Raw genomic sequence first — 26,012 nt, 5'->3', positions numbered from 1 at the left:
ATAGCTAGAACAATTTATAATTTATAATTTAATTTACTACTGAAGAACATTAGTAGCATTATTTCTTTTTGCATTCGGTGCATGATATTTATCAAGATCAAGAGTTCCCAAAGTGGGGGATGGATCATCTGATGCTGATGTGCCAAATAGATTTTGGATTCTTTATATTTGTGAAATCGGTACCAAAGTATAATTAAACAAGGTGTTCAACAGTTCTCATTTTAACACTAGGGGATGGCTGCACTTTTTTGTAAGAGTTCTTATAAAAATGTCCCTTGATTCTCGTAATGTTGACATTATGACAATGTTATGACTAATATTCTAACGTGGTTCTCAAAATTATACACCCCCCCCCACAAAAAAAACAATAAAAAAATAATAAAAAATAAAATATAAAAGGTATTTTGGGGGTCTCAGGCTGAAAGGTTAGGGAACCCCTGATCTAGTCAATACATGTACACAAATGTTGCAAATCTGGGCTGCAAGACGAGCAGGGTCGGTTTTCCTACCCGTCCTGAGTAGTAATGCTACTCAAGGATTTACTAGAAATGTTTGTAAATAATCCAGTAGTACTGCATAGGCCAAGATTCGGTCCTGCATTAAGATTGTTTTCATCCAGGATAGTCTGACCCCAAAAGATGGGGCCACGCTCTCCTTTGGTTTCGTTCACTTTCTTACTGCACTTTTGAAAAACCGCCGGGTTTCATTCACTTATCGCTGCTTGAGACGACGTCCCAAGAATCTGCTCTGTGTGAGCAGCAGGTGAGACAGTGAGATACCCAGATGGGCTGTAGTTAAAATTAACTAGTATTTGCTCTGTGAACAAATTGTATCCATTACATTTGGTTGAATGTTTTGTTTCAGCTGTTGCATTGACAGTGGGGGGGGGAATGTACCATTAAAAATTTACTGTTGCAGTAAGTTGTTTAAATGCTTGACAACGGTCAGTTTCCACTATATACTGTTGCCAGGGGCAGAAATAGAAAGTGTTGTGTTTCAGTTCTTAAGGCTGGAAACTACATCAGTTTAAAAAATACTGCTTTTCATTCCTCAAGCTGCAATTTAGGCCGAGCCTTTGCTAACCTCAGGGAACCACACTCGCTGACAAGCTGCGCTGATGGTTGCTTGTTTTCCACTGGAGCTGGAAGTTGTGTTTGCTTGGAATTACTACTTATCATGGATGAAAACTAGATCCTAAAAGGATAGTAAGAGTTAAAGTGTAGGGTTCTGTGCACAGTTTAACCTTTGATCATGTTCTACAAATACGCATATTCAATTTATCCTTAAAGAGGACAGCTTTGCATGTATTCAGATTAGTTTAGACTTAAAGGTTTGACACAACTTTATCTGGATCTGTTCATGTGAACAGAGGCATTTTGGAGTGTGGTGCAGGAAAAGGTTGCAAATCAGACTAAGCTATGCAAAAATAAAACTTGCTTGATATGAGAAAATGGGAAAGACATAAAATACAGCATCTTAAACTATTTATACTCTGAGCTTTTGCATATCTGATTTCACTGAAATAAAAAATCCATATACATATATTTTTTGTATTTATGCAGTAGACAAACACAAAGTGGCAAATACTGGAGTAGAAGAAAGATGAACTGTATTCAGGTTTTTACAAATAAAATCTTGGAAACGTCTCAATTGCATTTGTATTCAGGCCCATTGTATCGAAGCTTTTTATTACCACCCCCTGCAGGAGTTACTCCTACAGGTTTTTGGGCATCTGCCTTAACTTGCTTTGTACACACAGAGATTGAATTTAAAGTATGATGTAAAATGCAAAGATTTCAGTCAGTTTTAGGCCAGGTTTTAAGAAAATGGCTAATAGGCAGTCTTGTTAAAATCACTGCAGCTCCTTCAACGTTACCATGAACCTCTTGACAGCTTCTCAGATGGATGCTGTCTTAGGGGCCTAGTCACGTATATAATAAGCCAACAGGACAACATCATTTAATCAGAAAACTTACGTATGCGACCAGAGTGAGCTACAGGTGTAGAAAAGTCTTAGTACATGACTAGGCCCCTTTTTAAAGGTTGACAGCCATATCATGGGAGATTTGCATCTGCCATTATGTTTTGTATTTTAATGCTTTGTGAGATGTTCAGTGCTTGGGATATAGTTATATAACCTAAACCTGCTTTTAGGTCTTCTACAACTTTATCCCTGAACTGTCTGCTGTGTTTCTTGGTCTTATGTTGCTGTTTTCTAACAAACCCCTAAGGCCTTCACAGCAGACCTAGATTCATAATGAGATTAAATTGCGTATAATGACATTAAATTACACACAGGGGGACTCATTTCAGTGACTTCTAAAGGCAATTGGTTGGATCAGATTGTATTTACAGGAGAAGGGTCTGAACGTAAATGCACACCACAGTTAACATGTTTTAATTTGTAAACCTGTTTCATGACATGTTGTCTGGATCCCTCCAATTTACAATTATGCTTTGCTTTGTTCTGGTCTATCACATAAAGCCCCTCTGTAATTGAAGCTTGTGGCTCTAATGTGCCAAAATACTTTTTTTTTTTTTTTTTAAGACATTGTGTGACTATAGAAAGTCTTTAAGCTTTTAAAAGTTAATATGTATAATTCTAAATCATTCATCCCTATTAAAGAGTTTAGGCATGAAGTGTTTATACGGTTGTGTTATCAACTATCAGATAGCAAATGCACGATACAATTAAGCTAAACAATTAAGGAAGAAGATCCAATGACATAATACCGCTTTTAATCATTTGAAAAAATTTACTTCTTGTCCTATCAAGAATAGAGAAAATGTGAGTTAAAGACATAACATTCCTCAATCTAAGCTTCTTGCTTCCCTGGGTTTAAAAATCAAGGTGCACTTTTTACTGAGGATGTTTAAGGGTTTGCTTTTAAAATTAAAATCTTGTCAACATTAATTTAAAGGAAAAGCTTCATTTTCTCGATTGCTGTTGAGACATCACTAAGTCTCGGTGACCGGCCCTCGGGCTGACGGAGCACCTATCTCCAGGTCGCAGATGTCCTATTTTCTGTTATCATGCTCCATTCATACAGTTTGCTCACTATTTAAGGTCTGAGGACATGAATAAATAAAAACATTGGCAATGCAATGTTTTTATTTAAAGTACAGGGTGTTGTACTTTGAGCTAATGCATTTGCCTTAGCACAACACAATCTGTTGACTTTAAAGGCTTACGTGACTCAAATAGCATTCCATCATTCAGGTTTCAATGTATTCTTGAACATACTTTTGTGTTTTAACATTAAAAAAAGTCTTTGTTGCATTTAATCTAAAAGGCTCAAGTAACTCTACATATGTCTCCCTGAATGTTTTCTAGCGCTTTTTTTTTTTTTCTCCCTTCTCAGCTCTGGGTTCAAATCTAGTGGATACATTTTGTCCCTAGGCAATGTTTAATGAGGGCATTGGTCTTTTGCTGTCATTAGGGCCTCTGGCTTTCTCTGAACTGTCGTTGCACAGTGGATCGAATCAAACTAAGAGGGCAGAACAAAGTGCCTGTGGTAATTTGAAGCTTTTTGCAGAATGAGTGCTTTTTAACTGCACCTGAGTAAGGCTTCATTTGGCTTTAATTAGATTTATTAAGACCCATCTCAGTTTAATAAACACTGAAGCTGGCCTTCTTTGACTGCATTAAGTCCGTTCCCCAAGCTAAACCTGCCCAGTGGATTCACTGATTAATGCAAATAAACATATATACCCATGAGCATCTGTCTTTATGGTAAACAATTATATTATCTGCTGGGTTAATGAAAGTATTGGTGAAACATTTTAATAATGCCCTGACAAACTTCTGAAAACCAAAAACTGATAAACCGTTATCTCATCTAAAGTTAATTCAAAGGCATGTTTATTAAGCCCAGTCCTCTTTTCTGTTTTTGGTGTTTTTATTTTATTTATTTTTTGTCTGAAAGCAAGACACCACAGGGGACTGCAGTCCTGTTTGCTTCTTTTCATCTCTGAAAAAGTCAAGGCCTTTTAGTAATTTATTTAGCTGTCACACAGGCAAAAATCAATGCTCATCGTAGTCTATTGGCTCTTTCCTATTTGGTCACAGTTAACTATATATTTAACTTCCTTCAATCACATCCATTAGAAACACTAACGAAGCGCTCCAACAACAGCTACAGTTTACTAGAATATGTTTCGACATGTACAAATGATCCACAGAACTCTGTGATCACTTGTTTAGCAGGCGGGTGAGTATCATTGTTTTTTAATGGCAGCAGAAGAAAAGACTCAGCAGTTCTGTGCTTCACAGGTGTGTGTGCCTGTTTATTTTTACTTCTCCATGTGTGTGACACAGAGCAACACAGAACACCTACTTCTACCTCAAGAACTGATTAGAAAAAAATAACCCCCTGAAGAGAATTGTTGAAATTAAATGTATTCAGTTAGTTTTGGCAGAAGGGCAAAATAAAATAAATAAAAACTACCACCCAGTGTTTTGAACCAAATGTCAAATCCGTTATTTTAATTTAGCCTATCACATGCAGATATTAGTATATTGCTAAAATAGTGCAATCATTTTCCTTGAAGTGTAGCACAATAATGTGGTGGTTAGCACTGGAGCCTTGCAGCAAGTAATTAGTGGAGTGATTGTAATCGTGGGTTTCTACCTGTCTGTGTGGCCCTTTTGAGCTGGGAAGGCCTTCCAGCCACAAGAACGTTACAAAGTGGGAAGGAATGCTTTTCAACCCACAGGTTCTAGAGACAATGTAAATTATTATTTTATTTTCCTTTTGGCTTAGCTTAGTTTATCTTAGTGTATCCTGTTTTAGTTTTAATCATCTTAGTATAGTTTTTTCTTAACTTTAGTATAGTGTATCTTTGCTAAAATGAAATAAGAAACTAAGGTAATTTTGGTTAGGCTCTGTTTATCAAAGCTCTTTATTAGTTTTAGCTTTGCTTAGCTCATCTTAGCTTATTTTATTTTTGTTTATCTTATTCTTACAATTTGTTTCTTAACCTTTCCATTCATTTTTAATTATTCTTATCTAGTTAAGTTTGGTGTAATGTAGTTATTTTAGTTAATGTTTTATCAGTTTTCCCTGCTATAATTTAGCATGTTATTGTTGTTCTGGGTGGACTTTAACATAACCTAGTTTACTGTTTTTAGTTTAACTCACCTTAGTTTACCTTAAATTGCTTTAGCATAGTTTAGTTTAGTGTATTTTAGGGTAACTAGTTAGATTGTTTTAGCTTAATCTGAATTGGTTTAGTTTATCCTGTCTTATTTTACTTTAGTTTAGCTTATCTTATCATTAGCGTTGCCCCAATGTCATTTTTTTGGCCCCGGTATCCAATACCTGGCTGTGCAGTATTGGCCGATACCATCTGTTTGAAATTGGTGTGTGTGTGTATATATGAAGAACTGCATACTACTTAGGGTAGTAGAACTTTTTATTACCTACCTGGAATGGGTGACAATAGTTGAATAAACTTTTGGCTGTCAAAGGCCAAAATAGTGCAACATTTGTGAAATTATAACATGTATAACAGTAGTGCAACAGACAATAAAATTACATTAATAATTGAATCATTTCTTTTAAATGCTGAGTTTTAGCTCTCAAATGCCAAAATAGTGCAATTTTCATGAACTTATATAACATGTATAATACTAGTTGGGAGAGAAAAGGCTGCGTTCAAGTGGTTAAGGCACCAATACCATCAAAATGGTATCGCTGCCCTATTTGTTGGTACTCACTGATACCGATACCACCATTTTAGTGCTGGATCGGGGCCCCTGTCCGATACTGGTATCAGTGCAACACTACTTATCATTTAGTTTGTCCTAACATTGATTTTACTTTGCTAGTTTATCACAACGTAGCTTATTTGACCTAAGTTCTTGTCTTGGTTTATTTTTGTTTAAACCAACATGTCTAACTCTCCACTTATTAGGCTGATATAGGAATATTAATGTATAAATGGTGTATTTTTGCATTTGAGAGAAAGTGGAAATAGGAATTGTTTTGTCTGTGAGAATTTACCTCTTATTAAAGGTTTTCCCTTTACCCTGTAAGTTTGTTTCTCCTCTTGAAAAGAGACAAAACAATAATAGGATTATGGTTATCATTGTTGGTGAAAGCCTTTATTTCACAGCTTGCCTTGATTTTTCTCTGTGTTTCTCCTACAGGCTGATGAACACAGAAAACAACCTGATACAGACCAGAGAAGAGGAGGGGGTGTCGTTTGAACGAGCCCTGGTCGCCTCAGAGTTCATCGACTGGCTGCTGCAGGAGGGGGAGATGCCCACCAGGGAGGAGAACGAGCAGCTGGGGCGGAGGCTGCTGGAACATGGCATCATTCAGCATGGTGAGGACTAGAGACACCTCCACTGATCTGTAGGACTCTGATTTAACGCATTTAGCCTTAAATCAGCTATTTTTTTTTTAAATCATTGCTTTTAGTTTCTATTCTCCCATGTTTTATTTTGTTTCTATATTTTTTCCAACTTGCTTTTATTCTGTTTTATTTTCCTATATTTAATCATATAAAGCACGTTGCATTGTCTTTGTACTGAAATGTGCTATATAAATAAATTTGCCTTTCCTAGCTGTAGATTGCTTTTAAATGGACAGTTTATTGAGAATAGGCCACAGTGATGAACCAGTGGAAACTGGGCTACTCCCACTGAGCAACTAGTCTCCACCTGATAGAAAATGTGTGCACACGTTAGAGTATATCCATTTTCAGCTCAGTTTTGGCTTTGTAATGTATAGGTGGAGAGCTCTGGTTCAAATGAATTGCCCTGATAAACTACAATATAGATTCAATACTGATGGGATGTGAGAAGAAATGGATAATGTAGTAAAGGCAGTTTTTTGGATAAAGAGAGACAGCTATGTCTGTCCTTTCATCTGGCTTCAAGAGCTTCAACTCTGGGGTCTGACTGGGAGGATGCTTTTGAAATATTGATGATGTGTAAAAGACACTCAGTGATAGTAAGCACGGTGCTCTTTATGGTCCGGCCCCACCTCATGTGATCCTATCTGAGTGTTTTGCTGTTGGAGCCACTCCTTTTCAGTCTGGAGGCCAAAACAAAATGTTTTTGTCACCTTATTTTCCGTGCAAGCTGATTGTTCTGGTCGATGCCGGATCACTGCCCACTCTGTCAAGCTTGTATTTGATGAGGATTGTGATAAAACCTGGTTAGCATGTAAAGCAGTCTTTTTGATTTGACCATTGTGTATAGATGGATCTTAACAGGGTTGTTGTACGGTTCATCAAAACATAACTTGCTTGTTCACAATACATAAAAAAACATTCATTATCTTGTTGTTGCTGTTTTTGTAGCGTTCAGAAATTCATCTTAAAATAATGAAATGCTAATTAAATCAACAAAGTGAGAGCAGAAATGGGCAGCTATCCAAAAAGCAGTTATTGGGAAGATTTGCCCATTTGTCATTATTTGTTTATTATTTGGTGGTTGAGAAGAGGCAGAAGAAATGAAAACAGCACTGCTCATTTTTATTCTAGCACATTGTAAGTGCTTCTGCTTTGTGTTGTGATAATCAAACTCATTCTTGTCTCATTGAATGAAGCTGCTTACGGACATAATGGGCACTTACTGTTTTAATATTGTCCTTCGGTGCGCCTGTAGGCCTTAGAGTTGTTCGCCTGTGTGTTAGGCTGCAGAGCCAACTTTTCAAAATGTTTCAGTCACGGATATGGGTTTGTTTGCACGTAGGCTTCTGTCCACCAGCTGCTTTTAACTCTTTTTGTGCACTCCATGTGCGAACATTCACATTTTCCATTATTTCACCCAACTGCTTGAATGTGTTCCTGTCAGAGCATCAAACAAGAGATTTGATTTGGAGATGGCATCTATTTAGATCTGACACTTCTACGACAGGAAATAAATATAACTCTTGGCTGGAAGACTGTACTAAAATCATTTTCCCGTTCATTCTTTTTCTTTTTTTTCTTTTTTTATTAACCCGATTTTTCTTCCATCATGGTCCAAATCTACTCAGTGTTATGTTTTCATCTTCTCAAATGAATCTTCTGACGGATACAGGAATCACATCCATCACACACTTCTACCTCAAATCGCTTCATGTCCAAAGGATAAATTATAGTCTGGGATATAAATGTGCACAGTATACATGCTTTACAAAGATTGCACAGTTATTCCCACATTCTTCTCTTCCAAACACAGGAAAGCAAAGAGAAATAGAGAGGGCTGTGTGCCTCACTGGTACTCTGGGCTGTGCTTCCATTCCCTTTTACTTCACAAGTTACACAAACCAAGAAAATGTGTAAAAAAAAAAGATAAACAAAGAAAAGTGTTGTCAAAAGGGCAAATGCAGCTTACTTCATCCATTTTCAAGTTAGAAAAATGACCCTGTCCCCAGATAGTTGCTATACATAAAGACTTTAAACGTTTAACACAGACCATTTGTATCTCTTGTATCTTTTACACAGTTAGTACTGTTAACCCCTTTCAGTGAAGATATTGATATGGAGTTAAAAAATGCAGACAGAGTAATTGCCACTGTGTGCAAATTGTAATTTGCTGTTTTTTGTCAGTTCACAAAATGCTATGCTCTCTCATACATGATTAGGTTCCCAGGAACTAATAATAATGGGCCAGCGCTGCATCATGTGAAAAAATGTATTTCTGCTCCTTCTTCTCTTCTCCATCTGTTCTCTCCGCTCTGACTCACTTCCTGTCCTCCAGCTCCTAAGTAGAGCTAAGTGTCTTGAGAGCAGAGGAATGTGGCGACCCAGCACAAACACGTGAACACACACACTCAAAGGGAGTAGTACATATATTGTCTCATCCTCCCTGAAAACCAGACTAAAACCTTACCACAGCACTAAACATCAGGCAGCGTGGATGCTCTCTGTAGCGTCTCGACGAGTTCTTCTGCTGTCCATGAAGAGTGTGCCGAGCTTCCTATAACGTATGATGGAGCTTGGGAGTTGATCACCCATTTAGGGTTTGCACCATGCTTCCATGGTTAGTTTATAGAGTTGCACCCTGGTGTGCGGTGGAGGATGCTGGTATAGCAGCGGCGGTGACCTATATGTGGCATGTGGCTTGGTTATTAGAGAACATAAAGCAGGGCTGACCTAAATGCAAAGCTTAGACCTCACCATGTCTACTCTGGGTTGACACCTCCATTAGCAGTTTAATGCAATGCCAAATTTATTTCACCAAGCAGGGGAAAACGAACGATCCAAAACACGCACACAAATACAGCATCATGATTGGGCCGCTTGCTCAAAGAGATCAGTGTGCTATATGTGCAAAAGGTCCCCCAGTTACGGTGAAACACACATACCCAAATCGGGCACATGAATGATTTTTAAGACGCCGAGGGATGCTGCGGGTTGTGAAGATCGAAGTTTGAATGTGAAATGCATTGTGTTTATGTTACTATTTAGTGATAGGTGTGACACAAAGCACAGCATTGGGTGATGCATGGCCAGATCTTGTTTGCTATGATGGATTTATATTCCAAATGTCATGTTTTGTGGAGCTGCAGGGCCCGTTCACAGGGAGGAGGGAGTCACAATAGTGGATTTCAATGAATAAGCCGAACAAAAAGCATGTCTACATGACTGCTGTGGTCGCTGAGGGGCAAAAGGACAAGGGAGACCAGTAGTTTATGGCTGCAGATTCTCAACATCACTCTATGGCCCCGTTGTCTGAAACCCATTTGGGCTCATGCATGACGCGAATTCCAGTCAGCTCTTCTGCGAAGTTTGAGTTTTCCTCTGTTTCATGACCCGTGACTGCGACGGATCATAAACAACGGCTCTGCACTTGAGTTCTTGCGAAGCATGAAATGTTCCGGCCAGAGAGAACTTTGTTCTTGTTCCTGCCACCTTGTGCAACATAACAAACATCTCTGTTGTAGCAGAGTACTGTCAGTATTTTCCTCAACGCGACACGGCTCAGGAACCACGTAAACGTTACAAAGAAACAAAGAGGAAAGCACTGAATTGAATAAACATGGGAAAATACAGGAAAAAGACAAGGACAATCCAAGCAGTTCATCTATATCTAAACAGGCTAGGCTAATGTTTAAATATGCTAATGATTTAACAGTGAAACATGTTGTTTTTTTCTTAGTTGTACAAAAAAATTTTTTTTTCCCCCATCAGTTTTTTTTGTATTAGCAAATCTGGTGGAAATAATCTCCGATCTGAGCTGCCTTTCTTGATATGTTCTTTAAAAAAATACTCTTGTACTGAGAAAATTAGGTCCTCAACTCCTGCGGCAATGTAATGTGGCACAGATGACAGAAGCCCTCGATCCCATAGGTTATGGAGTTGAATCATAGATAATATTTTATTGTGTAAAGCAGTTTTGTTTTTGTAAGATAAGCTGTTTATGTTGTTTGTGGTCAAAATATTTGTTTAAAAAATTTTATGTGACTGTACATGATGTTGTACTTGGCCCATTGAATGCAGGCTAAAATAAATGTTTTAGTGGAGCAGGATTGTCTCACTGTAAAAATGGTTAAGAGATCCCACTTTTAATGCAAATGCTCATTAGGGGATGATTGTTTTATACAAATTCACTGATGCCACATTATTCCTATCATTCACCAGAAGTTTTTTTTCTGTGTTCTTTCATGAGTAATTCATGACTGTTACTTAAAGGATCAAGTCTTTATTGTCATCATTTAAACCATGAAGATATTTTGGCGAGGTCGGTTGTATACATTAGCTACTCTTTAAAATAGGGAAGACAAGAGAAATGTCATTTAAGTAATGACAAGAAAATAACTACTTCCCTAAAGCTGTCCATAGCTAACATCTTAGCATTACAGAAATAAACAGCTTGAAAACATTTGGAGCTGTGAGGAAGAGCAGGTTTATTTATTTATTTATTTTTTTGTTAAGATTATGCCACATCTGAGTTTTAATGTATTGGGAGCTTTTTGACCTCTTTAGCAGGGCTACCAATGATTGTGCCAGCTTCTTCAGCGCATTTTTGTGTATTTTGCCACTAAAAAGTGCACAATTCAGATATAACTTTCATTTTTAAGGGATTATTTGACTTTTGGTTCAGCGCAAGTTAACAAACAATGTTGGTAGATTAGTAAATAGTGTGCATTTGTTATCTTGATTTAATCAGGAAGAAAATTGGGGAGATGTTTCTTTCTTGGTTAAGATATATAGAGAGGTGGAAGATAAACTTTAATCATGTTGCATCTATTACTCTAACATCTAGAATCCCATCTTTTCTGAAGGGGTTTTGTTCATGTTTTGTCACAATTGATCTAAATTCATTCAGAAATGTCATTAGAGCACAGTTCTGAACGAAAATAAACAAGTTTGAAAGGGTTTTACTCATGGGCTTAAAAAGGAGAGACAGGAAAACAACACTTTCAAGGTTTCTGGGAAATGTGGATGGGTCTGTGCTTATTAGGTCATGGTTGACGACTAACGGGTTTAAATGGCTGACGCGTTTATTTAGTCGACCGACCCTAACGGGAACAAAGACCCTGCATCCAACACAGGAGAGAAAACAAAGAAACGCAAAGTGAGGGGTGAAAGGAGCCATGTTGATCAAAAGAGAAAGTCATCACTGAACAGAGGGGATTGGGGGGGGGGGGGTCTCAGCTTCCGAGCATCTATAACCCTGCTTTTTTTATGCTCATTCCAAAATACATCAGCTGTCTCAATGAGGTTCAGGTGACCAAGTAATCCACTCACACCAAGCAATAGCCCCCCAACGACCCAGGACAGTGATGGGTTGGTGGTTGATTTGCATCTGACTTGGAATACGCCTAGGAGGATGGGCCTCCATGCGCTTAAATACAGCAGCACTCCAACTACAGGTTGTTCAAGCACGAGCCGCCAGAACTGAAAAAGACTCCTGCGTAGGTGTCGTTTTCATTCAGAAAAACTGAACCAGAATCTGGTTTCCATTAGTGTGTGTGTACTCTTGTCTGACAAAACATCCTAATTGTCCACGTGTTTTTTTTTTTCCTTCAGTCACCAACAAGCACCACTTTGTCGACGGGCCTCTCCTCTACCAGTTCCGAATGAACTTCCGGCGACGGCGGCGGTTGATGGAGCTGCTCCACGAGCGCGGCCGCGGCATCCCCGAGAGCCACGACAGCCCCTTCTGTCTCCGCAAGCAGCAGTCAGACGGAGGCAACACCTGCTTCCTCTCAGGTACCCAGCGAACCGCACACCCAGAGCCGCTGCGTGTCCGGCTGCTTTGCCTCTCCTGTGGGAGGATCTGTGGACACTTCAAGGTGTCACCGCATCTTCTGGGAAAGCTGTAAATTCATGAAAATTTAACCATCAAGTTGTTTTTGTGTCCGTATCAAGGCAATAAACTAGTTCTAAAGGTTGCAAATTACCCCTATCGTTGTGTTGTAAACAGTGCCATATTTGCCTAATTTGCCTTATCTTCTGTTGACTCCGATACCAGAACGGAGGCACATCCCCACTCAGTATTGCTGGTGTCTGTGGTTTGTGCAGATAACAGAGGAGTCCTGTTTGTGTTGCTGTGTAGAATTACACAGTAAGCTGTGCTCCTGTCCTGACATTTTCCCCAAAATGTAAGGAGTTTTAGTTTGGTCTCTCCCCCTGTTAGGGTATTGGTGCATGACTAAGGGTGCCTCGCCTTTTTTTTATTTTTTTTTTTATTTTATTTTTTTTTATAATGTTTAACAACAAACTAGCAAGTTGTGTGAAATGTTCTAACAACTTTGTATTAGCAGCTGTATTGCCATCTTAGAGAAGTTGTGGATAGAAAAGGTTTTTGGCTTTCTAATAAACTCCAACAGAGTAATATAGCTTGTTAGGACACCTTCTGTTCTGGTCAGACCTTTTACAATCTATATACAAGTTTTATTTTTTTTTTTATTTGCTCAGTATGAGGGATTGCTGCAAAGCCATGGACAATGCAGACGACTGCCCACTGTGGCTGTACGCGCCTTCAGGAGGAGTGAATGCTGCTTGTCAGTAGTTGATGACTACTGGGTTTCCTTAGATAGGAAAGTTTTTGACTAATCTGTATGATCTGATCCAGTCTGTATAATCTGATTGAATTTCACATTGGAAAGTGCCTTGAGATGACATGTTTCATGAATTGGCGCTATATAAATAAAATTGAATTAATTTCCAACTTTTTCAGTTGCTACACCAATTTATTTGAATCATTTGTTAATTTTCGCCTGTGACAGGCCGGGTTTAACGGTTGCGTTTTTAGCCTCTTGATCTTTTCATTCCTTTCACCTTTAACATGTAAATCTGTGTCTCTGTGTCAGTGAGCCCCACTAAGGAGATCAAGTTGGCCGTCGGAGTTCGACGAAGCAGCATGAGCAGCAGCTGTGGCAGCAGCGGTTACTACAGCAGCAGTCCGACGCTCAGCAGCAGCCCGCCTGTCCTCTGCAACCCCAAATCTGGTAGGATGGCATATCGCAATGTTCAAGTCCCGTGCGTTAGAGGGAGAGTCCGCTTTCCTAAAGCTGAGGGTTGCAGTTTACGCTCAGCTTTCCTCGTTAAATCAGGTCATTGGATTAAAAAAAGTTCAACCATTTTTGCTGCCAGTAAGAATTAAGCTTTGCAGAAATAAGAACGGCCTCGATGATGGCCTCGGATGGCATGCAGAAATTACACTTACTACCATGCAAAACGTTAAGGTCAACTTTATTTGATTTTAATGACCGGTCAGCTACACATGCATTTTTTTTTTTGCTAATTCTAGGTTATATTGTTTTGCAGTCAGTGTATTCAGTCACGGTTTAAGTAATAAATGTGTCAGTAGGACAGATTTAATAATGAGCATGCTGTGACTAAATTGCAATTAAGAAGTTCAAGTCATTCATATTAAGGAAATGGCCTGAAAACCTAAATGCATTGAACCATGCACTGAATCTACCTAAGGGATAGAATTCAGAATAATTTTACATACAGTTTTTTCCACATAACACTGAGATGTGCGTCATGAATTGGGGAAGTTAAAGAAGGGGACTCTTTCAGGAAGTAGCGTGCCTCAGGATGTCACAGTGTGACCCTTTCTCACATTTTCTACATTCAGACAAACACAAGCCTTTAAACAGATGAGTTACACTTGTATTTTCTGTGTATGTTCACATTCCTATAAGTTTGCAGGAAAATGTTATTGATCCATGATGTTCAGGTCGCTGGTCTCTGACACCGTGTGTTTGCTGTCTTTTTCCAACAGTTGTGAAAAGGCAGGTGACTCCAGAGGAGCTGCTGACACCAGGAGGGCCTTTTATAAAGAAGACATTCACTGTAGGTTCACACAAACACGGAGCACAGTTCCACCTTTTTCACACAACTGTACATATTAGTGAATAGATGTTTGACAGCAAGCCCTCGGTCTTGTCTGTGTGCAAGTAGCTCGTCTGCAAACATCCGTTTGGGATCAGGGGCAGTGAGATATAATTCCAGGATTGCATCTTTTGCTTTTTGTTTCTCAGGTTGTGGGTGATGCTGTTGGCTGGGGTTTTGTGGTGCGAGGAAACAAACCCTGTCACATCCAGGCGGTGGATCCTGGTGGACCCGCTGCTGCGGTTGGCATCAAGGTAGCATTTATTGAACTTATAAAGAACCAGCATTCCCTGCACAATCAACCCTGTTATGTATTACAAATAGGTTTGAGATAGATGTGTTTCAGCTTGATGCTAATGACCAGAGTCCCTAATTATACAGTCTGCAAGACAGGAGGATAGCCACATTAATCAGAACCGAATGTACTGTATGATTGGGTAAGGGAAACGTGCAAAAAGGAAATAATGAACCTCTGGACTGTTAAAAAAAAAAATGCATTTATGATCTTTGAGCATTGATTGTTTCCTGACATTCAGAAACTCCTCTGTTTCAATGCATTTAAAAGAAAAACATCCACAAAACTGACAGCCACACTTGTCTTGCATAAATGCAACCAGATTGTTTTGTAATTAAAAGCTGACACAGTTCAGCAGAAAGCAGTTTTTATTTTTTATTTGGAAAAACTAAACATTATATTTTCTCAACTAATCTTCACCAGTATTTACGCTGAATGCTCTTTAAATGTGTTGATGGGTGTTCTTTGAGAAATAAAGGTTTAAAAGAGAAGTGTTAGACAGGAATTGAAAAAAGGAAGCGTTCATGTGGCTTCGGTCTGCAAAGCGAGAACAGCAAGGACGGTGGCAAAGGACTTGTGTTTACTGAGGGGAATAACCAAGAAAAATGAAATGTAAACAGAGTAAGGTTAGCTCTGCTGCCTCAGCTGGTATGAAAACATGTCAGCAAGAGCTAGGAACTCTGGGAATACAGTGTCTGGGGGCTTTAGCCTCAACATAGAGAAAGGACAGAAAAAAGAACTGAAAAAAATTTGATTCTCTAAAAATGTTTTTAATTAGATCATGTCAGCTAAATTGAGTTGACAATGAAGTCTAAGTACCAGCACTGAAAGAGGAAACGGTTAGTTCTCCTTAGGTCTCTGTTATTACCATGGAAATATTCTGCATGATGGTTCATGTCAGCATAGAGGCCTCCCTGCTGAGGGAAAGCACATGTAATCCTGCACTGTTGGTACTGGAAATGTATTTGTTAATATATATCAATTCAAAGAAGTCCGTATCTGACACTTGAACAGAAGAAAAGTCACATAATTTGACTTTTAGCTATTTAATTCATTATTTGTTAGTAATTATGAAATATAAAGATATAGTTTCAAAGTCAGCATTTTGACTTTAAGCTTGTAGTTATGACTTTAAAGTCAAAAACGGATTCATTTTATAATTTTAACTTTGATTCAGATTTTTGCCATTCAAACATGTGACTTTTTACTTTTGATTTGCATTATTGATGATTTTGTAAATTGTGAATTTCCTTTTTAAAAGTCAAAATGCGCTTTGTATGTCAAATCATTGCTTTTAATTCCTTGAGTACAATTTTGAATGTTGAAAACAATAACATGCGTATCTCATAATTACAACTATGAAACAGATTTTTATAGCACTGCACACCATAATCCTGACTTCCAGTCTGCCTAGATTATTAAATCTTATCTAATCTGTTGTTGTCACTTGGCAAGTAAAAATAATGACTTTGAAAGTCAAAGTTCTGATGTTTTTCATATCAATATTTCCACACTGAAAGTGAAGATTATTACTTTATATGACAAATTGTGACTTTTATCTCATAGTTTTGACTTTGTATCTCATAAATGTGTCTGGGAAAACTCATAATCATGACTTTGAAAGTCAGAATTATTATTCTGATCTTCATAGCTGTAAATTTGAAAATCGAAGTAATGATTTTGAATGTCATAATTATGACTTTAATATCACATAATATATCCCATTTTTTCTTTTCTATGTGGCAGAAATGAGCTTTCCTACAATTCAGCTTGTAAGATCAGAGCCTAAATGAGGACAATGAGGGAAATCCGTCTCACTTCCCCAACACTGACAGATGAAATTCCTTGTGTGCTGCAACCTGCCAGCTTTATTTGCTTTTCTCCTCCAGTTTCACTTCACCTGAGTAGTTCAGTGATGTGTCACGACTCTGATACACAATCTAGGGGAGGGATTTCTGAGCTTGTAAATTGATGGCATTACGGCTGAGGCAGGAGGTCAAAAGAGAAGGGTGGAGTGGATGTGCAGGTTGTAAAATCATTAACAGGCTCCTCTCATGTCACGTTAATCACCTACCTGTGCTCTCAAGGTTTGCATTTTTATCTTTCTCCCAACTCGTCTAAGCCCCGTTCACCAGATCTTTTTGGGTGTACAGAACGGTACGGTACGTCCTGTTTGCTAAATTGCTACAGTAGGTTTGGGCTGAAATTTAAAACATTTTAAACACAATGTAAAAAAAACTACAATGCAGATTGTCTTTGTGAAACTGGATTGTGGGGACAAACAGAGTCTGGCTGCCTGTTAAAGTTACAGTTTGACATTTTGGTAAACAGTCGTGTTGAGGCTCTCCTGGATTCCTTTTTGTCCCTTCAAGGTTTCCAGGAAACCTCCGCGCTCAGCGAAATCCCTGCTGCTGGCAGAGGTTTGTGTTTGTACCTCTCAGTGAAAACACAGGCTGTTTTTAGACTTTATTTCATGTATGGGTTTAACAAACGTCACATTCTTTAGTAATGAAACCTAATGTTGCATACACCCATTTCTTTGAGCACATGTTTGTCTTTATTTGATCAGTCCAGAGGATCTGCAGCGTTAGTCAAAATAAAATTAAAACTTCCATCAACTCTGTTCTGTCTCAGTAACCAAGAACTCCTATTAGTTTGCAGTGGAGCATTTATTTATTCCTGGTTACGGTCTTTACTGAGGCCTCGGTTCCTCAACGAGCCGACTGGTTTTGTTGGGAACGGTTCTCCTCTCCCTGCGTAAAACTGATTTTTAACTCACTTGGTGCAAAAAAACCGTGGCGTCCAGCTGGGCCCCTGCCAACACTAATAATCCCTGAGCTTGAAAGAAAACAGCAGGGGGAGTGTCCAAGAAGAATATGTACAGAGATAGTTAAACAGGTTGGAAGGAAGAAGCGGTAGCAGCACTAGAGCTTGCCTTGAAGGAAGTAGTCCTTCCACACATTTTGGCTAGTCTTTTGTTTTTTTTTTTGTTTCATTTAAGCTACTTAATAATGCTGAGAGAACCACCCAGACTTCATAAACAGCAACTGCACAGATGAACCAGCACTGTGCCTGCGTGAGGTAGACATTTATAAAATGCTCTAAAATTATGTACTGAAACACAAGATTGATCATCTCTCTCTCCTCTCTGCTGTTTCCTTACTGCCCTCAGCTGATTTATATAATTAAATGGAAAACTACAAATGGTCCTGGTTCTATAATTTTAAGTAGCATGTTATCATAACTTAAAAAAAAAAAACTCATCGCCAACAAGCACATGTATCTTTTTTTTCAGGTGTACTGGTCATTTCTGGCCCGTCACCCAGCTTTTTAAATTCAGAGAGCGGTCTTAAGCTGGAGGTTTTGCCCTCACTATAGGCTAATTCATGCCTGCCTTTGGGAACATGTCACCCATCTTTGACAACCAACTATCTGAAGTAACATTTATGTAAATACATGCATCCAGGATACATAATCATCCATCAGGAGGAAGCTCAGACTTGTTTTAGTTTGATCAGAAAGGTGTGCTTTGTCTATTTAACTTAGATAGTTTAGACTGTCACCATTGTAGCTTACGTGTCAGCTTTTCCACATAGGGACAGCCACAATAGGAAGAACGTTTGATAGCTCTTTAATTAAAAGGTGACATCACAGCCCTTTTGACGTTCGACCTGTTCACACAACATGATCAAAACATCTTATAGCCTGAAAGGGTTAAACGTGCAGCTGTGTTATCAGTCACTGCTGTGTTGGAGCTTTGGTAATATAACGATAAGAATCTCAGGGTGTATGTGAAGTGTGGTTGGGGTGTGGCTGCCTTGTTTTTATGGCTCCGTTGCTGATAACAGTACTGGCTCTATGTAGCTGCTCACTGGAAGGTTTGCTGGTTTTAATTAATGCCCCATTAATTACTTTCCATCCCACAAGATCTCTAACCTGACACCGCCAGATAGATTTGCTTCGCATATCCATCTGGAAACCTTCCGTTGAAGTAATTTTGGGAAGGGGCGAAAATACTGGTTAGCTGATTGGCCTATGTTGGTGATAGACAAGCCAAATAAACCAATCAGATCAACGAAGCATATGACGTACTCGTCAACATGCTTCGTCGTCGCGAAAACACAACCACAAGCCAAGCTACTCTTGCTGCTGCAGGTAAAGGCTCGTTAGCTCAGCAAAGAAATACTCTGTAATTCCGATAAAACTTGCTCGATAGCCACGCTAACGCTAGTTTCATCGGCTGAAGCCGCCATGTTCTTTAGACTGAACTGACGCGCTTCCCGTTGCGTCACACCTCAACCCGCCTCAAAGCCAACGCTGATTGGACGTTCGTTTGGTGAACGGCTCCAAATTTTCTTTAACGGAAAGTAGCCAGACTGATCTGCGAGTGAAACCTTGAAAGCTCGCGAGATCAGGATGGTCTCACGAGGCTACAAGATCTCCTGCCTTTTCAAAATAACCGTTAAAATTCAGGATGCTTTTATCATCTGCACAGACTAATGCCTTCCTGTAATTGCGCTAAAACCCTTGTGTCTAGTTTCAAAAATAACGAAAACAATCATTGATCAAACATGTTACAGGAAAGGAAAAAATCCACCACCTGGTTGATACAGAGGATAGACGGAAAACATTTAATCAGTTTTGCACCAGCCATTGTGATCTTATAGAGTATTTAGTACATTTTCCTCAATTTTTTTTTTCTTTCATAGCACACAAGAAGGAACAACATTAACTATAAATGAAAGCTCACATGCTAAAACATCTTTTCTCCGCTGGGAATGAAACTAAGCCACTCTTTTAGTTTGCAGAACATTGCCGTCACCCTCAGATTTTGCACGCTTATAAAACACCATCTCTAAAGCATCTCTTTGTCATTTATAACTACCAGAATTCTTGTTGAGGGAATGAGTCCTGAATTAGTTTTCCTCATTTTTATTTATAAAAGAATGTAACCTGAAATCACTTAAGGAAAAATCTTGAAAAATCTGTCTGCCTCCAGGTGTGTCAGTATGTGGTGTCTGTGAACGGCCTGAACGTCCTCTGCTACGACTACCGGACCGTCAGCAACCTGATCCTGACCGGGCCCCGGACCATCGTCATTGAGGTGATGGAGGAGGCGCTGGTCTGACGAGGGCTACCACAGCAAAATCTGAAACTGAGAGGGGAGAATAAGACAAGGACGTCGAACTCCTTCAGCCGACAAACACGGATGACTTTCAGCGCGGCTCCGATTCTGTCATGGTGGATGATTGAGACGCCCGATTTTGGTAAACGGCTCATCCTGCTAGCAGTTGCCCTTTTGTTTATATTTCTCTTCAGAAGGGAAAATGAAAAAGCCACATTAACCACACTTTAAGGATTGTTCCAGTTATGAGGTGTGGAGGAAAAAGCAAAAATTAACAAACTGTATTCCAGGTTTTTGCTCAGGCTGAATCTGTTTACTAATTACAAGAGTTTGAAATGGATGTTACAGGTTTTGATGCAAAGCCTTTTATCAGAATGTGCAGATGAACAATCGCGAGGGAGACGAGGTAGACGTTTCAATGGGATTGTATTTTTAAAGACTGTATTTCATGACCTTTGCCCCCGTAGGACTTTAACTAAAGGCTCCTGCTGTTCAACACTGCCCTCTACTGAAAATAACAGGCAGATGCACATGTTACGTGCCATGTTTTTTTTTTTTTTTTGCCTTCAGTTTTATCTTTACTCAGATTTTTGATTTGTTTGTTTAAAAAAAAAAGATGATTTTAAATGCGACCCGTTTTAAATGCAACACGTGTTAAATGTGAGGTGTTGCTGAGTGGAAACCTTAAAAAGAGGCTGAAGTCTTGTAAAGGCTGTCTTACATTTAGCTGTTTGTTAAAGATACACCGGCAAGTCGTGTTCTCGAGGGCAGTATGCTCATGAAACAAACCGTGTTGTTTTGCAGTTCAGTCAAATAATTTGATAGCTTTAACACTACACACTGAGTTATGGACCTGAATCTGATTTACAATGCTGGTTGATGTAAATAACACTGCTGCAGCACCATGTGTCAAGGTTAAACCATTTATGTCAGAAATGAATGACCTCTAATAATGTGTCCAGGTTTCTATATTTGTTTATTGAGGGTTTCTTATAGCTTATCGACACAGAATGTCATAATTTGTGAGAATCTAGTGGAAAAAATATCAAAATGCAAAGTGCTGCTTCCATTACTCAAAGAAACAAATAAACACTCTGGATTTGTTTGTATACTACACCAAAAAGTCTAATTTGCCTGAATAATTATGCTAAGCAGTCAATGTTGATTCTTTTTACAAGGGACTAAAAGATGCTCCTTTGAACTTTTATTACTGATAAAGCTAAACATGATTTGATCAAGGAAAGAATAAAAACAGTGACACTGGGGAAGAACATTAGGGGAGGGTGGTGGTAGTAGTTACTTCAAAAGTATTCATACTCTTTGAACGCCCATGTCACCACTACCTTATGTGTTTTATTTGGATTTTATGTGATAGACCAACGCACTAATGCACAATTGTAAAGTGAAAGGAATAGGATATGGGTTTAAATTTTTTTTTTTTACACAAAAAAAATCTGAAAAGTCTGTTTGAACCCCTCCCAAGTCAAAACTTTGCTACAGTGACAGCTACAAGTCTTTTTACGTTTCTACCAGCGTTGCTGATCTGGGGATGGATTTTGTTTTTGCCCATTTTCTAAGTAGCTCGATCTCAGGTGGATTGGCTGAACAACAATTTTCAAGTTTTGCCACTGATTCTCAACTGGATTAGAATCACTTTTACTTTGGGTCATTCTAACCAATAAATATGCCTAAAAGCTAGGGTCCAAGTCCTTTCTTGAATAATTGCGTGTGCAACACCATTTTACCTGCTAACTTCCACTCCTCAAGGGATCACATGAAAAAAAATCTCCCAAATTTATTCTGGTCTTATTTCGTTCTACTGAGGTCTACTGCTTACTGTCCTGCGTCGTTGGAGGCTATTCACACCAAGCAATAGCCTCTAATGACCCAGGACAGTGATGGGTGGGTCATTGATTTGCATCTGACTGAGAATGTGCCTAGGAGGAATGGGCCTCTATAGTCCCGTTTACACTACTCTTTTTTTTTTTTTTTTTTTTTTTTAATTATGCCGAGAATGGTCCGAACTCAGTAACTGAGATAACTATCGAGTGTAAATGGATCGCAAACTGAACTGAACCGAGCCTGACACAACCGATCTGCGCTAAATCTAGACCAGTTCGATGGGTCTTGGCACGGGTTTTCAGTGGCTCGGTTCTCTAACAAAGAGCGCATGAGCAGACCGGGTCATCTCCTTACAGCTGACTAATTTTGCGGTTTCAGACATTCCTAAAAATACTAGCTTCCCTACCGTGCCACACGGTTTTCAGTGATGATTCTGCTTAGCAGTGTGATGAACCTTAACGTCTGTCGTTGTTTCCTGTGCCTGTAAGCTCTGATTAGACTATCGTTTGTCTTATCCGCTTCCCAAAAGCTGACTCTCTCTAGTAAATTCACCAAAGGTTGTCTTCCTTGCCAGACTCTCTGCAAACAACAAAACATCACAATTGTAACCAAGCATAACTTCCTGAATGTTACGGGCGCTGCCATTTTGATTTGCTTGAGTCCCTCCTTCAATCCAAATATTCATATATGTGGCTTGTGCCAAACTTAAATTGGACTTGACACCTAAGCTCCTCCAGGGCTACCATAAACCTGTCTGATTTATGGGAATCTTAATAAAGATGCATGCTGCACTTTTTAGATTTTTTTTTTGTGTGGTCTGTCACATAAAATCCCAAGAAAACAGAGGTTTCGCATTGTGACGTGACAAACTGGGAAAAGGTTCACGTTTGCATGGTACTCGTACATTGGCAGTATTAAATAATGACCTCACTCAATGTCTTATTACGCACAACCACAAATGTTCTCAGTGATGGGTGTAATGTCATTTTGGATTACTTCACACCTGATGGGACTTAATCTTTCCTAAATAGTTCCCGTTCCACCTTAACTTGTTGTTTTCTCATTCAGTTCATTGCAATCTACTTGAAAGGACCTTAACAGGGAAGCAGCAGGAGTTCAGCTTCTAACGCATCAACACTTTACTGGATGTTTTCAGACCTTGCCAAATGACCGTGTTTAGACATGCTGCCGTCAATACATGATGTCTGTAATATTTACCGATTTAGAAAAGTGTAGCTAAGTTTTTCTCCCTGCTCATGCAGAGGGTGGTAATCTTTAGTAACGTGTTTGTGTGTTTGGTTCAGCTAATACCACACTGCCAGTGTCCATAGATAGATACTTAGTTTAGACCTTAAAAACATTACTGCAAAACAAATTCAGATAGCTCTGCTTTTTAGGCCTCTAGCATCACAAAGCTGTGCAATTACTGTGTGAACTGCCCTCAAATGTGTTTGTTCAGTTGTTTGCTGTTTAGATGTGTTTGGCAGAATGCTATAAATATGTTCATATGTAGCTCTTCTTTAGTCACAGAAATGATTGATCTGCCATCTTTGTCTGTTGTAGAGATAACATTGGCTGGTGTCATTTAACATCTACAGTAAGCAATGATTTGATTTAAGTTTTTTGTTTTTAATTTGCTGTTTTAATCTAAAGTAATCTGGTGAAAGGCATTTGAAAATAATGGCAATGTTGGGCCAGGTTCGTCTGATCACGGTTTGTTTGTCAAGGGGAGAAAAGGTGATGTAAACCATTGCTGGATTTTCAGGAAACAGAAATATGCAGAGCTTTAACTTGTTATAATGGTTTTAGGGGGGTTTATGGTGCTTGGCTGATTTAAATGAGGTTCTCTGACTGTTTTAGATAGAAATGTTTGCCTTAATACCTTTTATTTAGCTGCTAATTATGGTTGGTTATCATCTGATTTCCCAACTTATTGCATTAAAACTTCCACTGACAATCAGTGTCCTTTTTCACTCAGCAGTTATGCAATATGGAACCAAAAAAAATACCCTTTTCATGTGAAGATGCCATTGCTCCTCCGCCACAGTTTGTCAAATTAAAACTACAAACTTTGGTGTATTTCAGGGGGATTTTATGTGAGACCAACAAAGTAATGCATCGTTGTGAAGTGAAAGAAAAATGGAACATGTTTTTTTCTTCTTTTTTTTTTTCTTTTTACAAATAAAAATCTAAAACTGTGCACATTTGTATTCCCCCACCGAGTCAAAACTGTAGACTCACCTTATGCTACATCTAAAGCTGCATGCCAATAGGAGTTTGTCTCTACCAGCTTTGCACATTTAGAGATATATATTTCTGCTCATTCTCCTTCGAAAACAACTCTGGCTTAATTGTTTTGGATGTAAAGTATCTGCAAAGACCATTCTCCATGTCTTGCCCCAGATTCTTAATTCACTCTAGTGACGAGATTACCAGCAGGCTGCGTGTTTCGACCCACCGAGCAAGAAACGCACACATCAAGGGCCGCACCTGTCCTGACCCAAACCTGCTGGGTGAAAATGTAGTTATCCTGCCTTTTTATAAAATCAGTGTGACAAAAAGGACTTTCTGTATTCTACATTGTGCGGTCAATTTTAGTTGTCCATGTGAATTTTTACTCACTGAGACTCTTCACCACTTGTGCTTGTTTTTCTCTGCTACCAGAAGATAAAAATTTAAAGACAATATAAGCATATTGCACCAGCTTGTTTCATTACAAGGTTTTAATGTTGAAAAAGGCAAAGTGTTTAATAAAACAAACTTAATTTGGTTCTGAAATTGTCACATTATTAATGCTTGTGCATTTTGCTATGCAAAAGCAGTCCTCTACTCACCCTACGTCATTCACATTAAAGAATAAAACTATTAAAATCCCCAGAAATTCTTCTTCCCGACTGAGCATAATTTGGCTCTTTGTACTGTCCAGAGCCTACATTGCTTTACTGTTCTTTGCTCTGTGTAGTAAATATATGAATACTGATGGTTGACCAAATGGAGCCTAGATACTTTTTTTTTTTTATAGATAAAAGATTTGAATAGTTATTTAATGTTGAAATGACTGAGCCTCAGAAAAGTTTAAGAAATAATATATAATTTAAAACGTTTTGCTCATGTAGTAATTGAGCATGTACGGAAGTAAAGTTGTAACAAAGGCATGGATTACTGTTTTAAAGTAATCTTTCAACATGATGCTTTTTATTTTGACCAGTTACCTCTGGTGGAAAAAAATTTTAGGATTTCACTACATCCAGTCTAACATCACTATCCATTTAGATTTGTGACAATATTCTCCCAGACAGCCAACATCTACACGAGAACAGACACGGGTGACATTCTAACTAAAAACAATCACCCCAGTCTTACTGTCGTTGAATCCAAAATGTTAAAAGAAATCCAAGCTTTCAATTCCTCAATACGTTCTTTTAAACCTTGCATGCAGCAGTCATCCTGTTTTTGGGGCACATAGACCCGAGTATCATGTGAATAATAATAATAATAATAATAATAATAATATAATAATAATAATAATAATAATAATAATAATAAAGAGCAGTTCTATGCTTTCTAAAAAAAAAAAAGAGATGGAAGGTGGCAGAAGCTACAAGGAAAATAATGGAGCCCTGCAGGACCTTGAACAACAAACATGGGAAGATCTGCAGTTATGATTAACACTATAAGTTATCTCAACCAGGTGCAATCTGGACCACTCTAGTGCAGTAACCTGGGTGCCTACACAATGCTCTAAGTAGGATGTCAGAATGGTATGGTCCATCGTGTCGCAGTCAGCTGTTCAATCTAAGAGAACAAGGACTGCATGGTTCCTTAAATCTGCAGCTAGGCAGATGCAGAGTAGCCTCAAATTGTACTCAGGAGTAGCACTACTTCAGCATATTTTTACTGAATTGCAATGCAAAATGACAAATGTTAGGGAGAAGAAACTTTTCAAAATATTTTTTTTCAACATTGAACTTGAAAGGAAAACTTACAGTAATGTGTATATATGTTAGAACTACTTCCAATGACAATATCTACTGTTTAATATCTACCTGTGTGTTAATTTGACTTCCAAATAGCTCAATGAGCTCAGCAGGTAGAAAATAACATTAAAACAACAAAGCTCCTGTACAAATAAGAATTCTCACTTTAACATAAACCTTTTGGTTTTTGTCTGTTTAGTGCAGTTTTGGTTAAAATAAGTATGTGCTTTATTCAGGAAGTTACTCACAGTAGGTAGAGTAGCCAGAAATTTTACTGAAGTAAGAGTAGCGATACTTGAGTAATAAGACTCAAGTAAAAGTGAAAAGTATAGTGCAGTAAAACTACTCCTATGTTTATTCATATATATATATATGCTGCATTGCTGTACTGCACTCACATTTGATGGTCATTCTGAACAAAGACTATGCTTGGTCTTGGATACAAATAAAAACGTTCAGTCTCTCATGTAATGCCTTTCCAACA

General features: G+C 38.5%; 1 protein-coding gene across 4 annotated transcripts in view; it reads left to right on the top strand.

Moving 5' to 3' along the window:
- deptor (DEP domain containing MTOR-interacting protein) overlaps nucleotides 1-24,329 on the top strand; it is a 35,679-nt gene extending 11,350 nt beyond the window's left edge. For all 4 annotated transcript variants that reach the window (XM_012852039.3, XM_012852038.3, XM_021310316.2 and 1 more), the window contains exons 5-10: nucleotides 6,152-6,330; nucleotides 11,974-12,156; nucleotides 13,260-13,397; nucleotides 14,180-14,250; nucleotides 14,439-14,543; nucleotides 19,584-24,329. In XM_012852039.3, the coding sequence (XP_012707493.2) occupies nucleotides 6,152-6,330; nucleotides 11,974-12,156; nucleotides 13,260-13,397; nucleotides 14,180-14,250; nucleotides 14,439-14,543; nucleotides 19,584-19,712 (805 nt within the window). In that variant the 3' untranslated portion in view covers nucleotides 19,713-24,329. The remainder of the gene's footprint in view (nucleotides 1-6,151; nucleotides 6,331-11,973; nucleotides 12,157-13,259; nucleotides 13,398-14,179; nucleotides 14,251-14,438; nucleotides 14,544-19,583) is intronic.
- The last annotated feature ends 1,683 nt before the right edge of the window (nucleotides 24,330-26,012 follow it).

The sequence above is a fragment of the Fundulus heteroclitus genome, chromosome 3 (assembly GCF_011125445.2).
Source record: "Fundulus heteroclitus isolate FHET01 chromosome 3, MU-UCD_Fhet_4.1, whole genome shotgun sequence".
NCBI classification, from domain to species: domain Eukaryota; kingdom Metazoa; phylum Chordata; class Actinopteri; order Cyprinodontiformes; family Fundulidae; genus Fundulus; species Fundulus heteroclitus.
The sequence above is the reverse complement of the archived record's forward strand: the minus strand, read 5'-3'. Positions and strand labels throughout refer to the sequence as shown.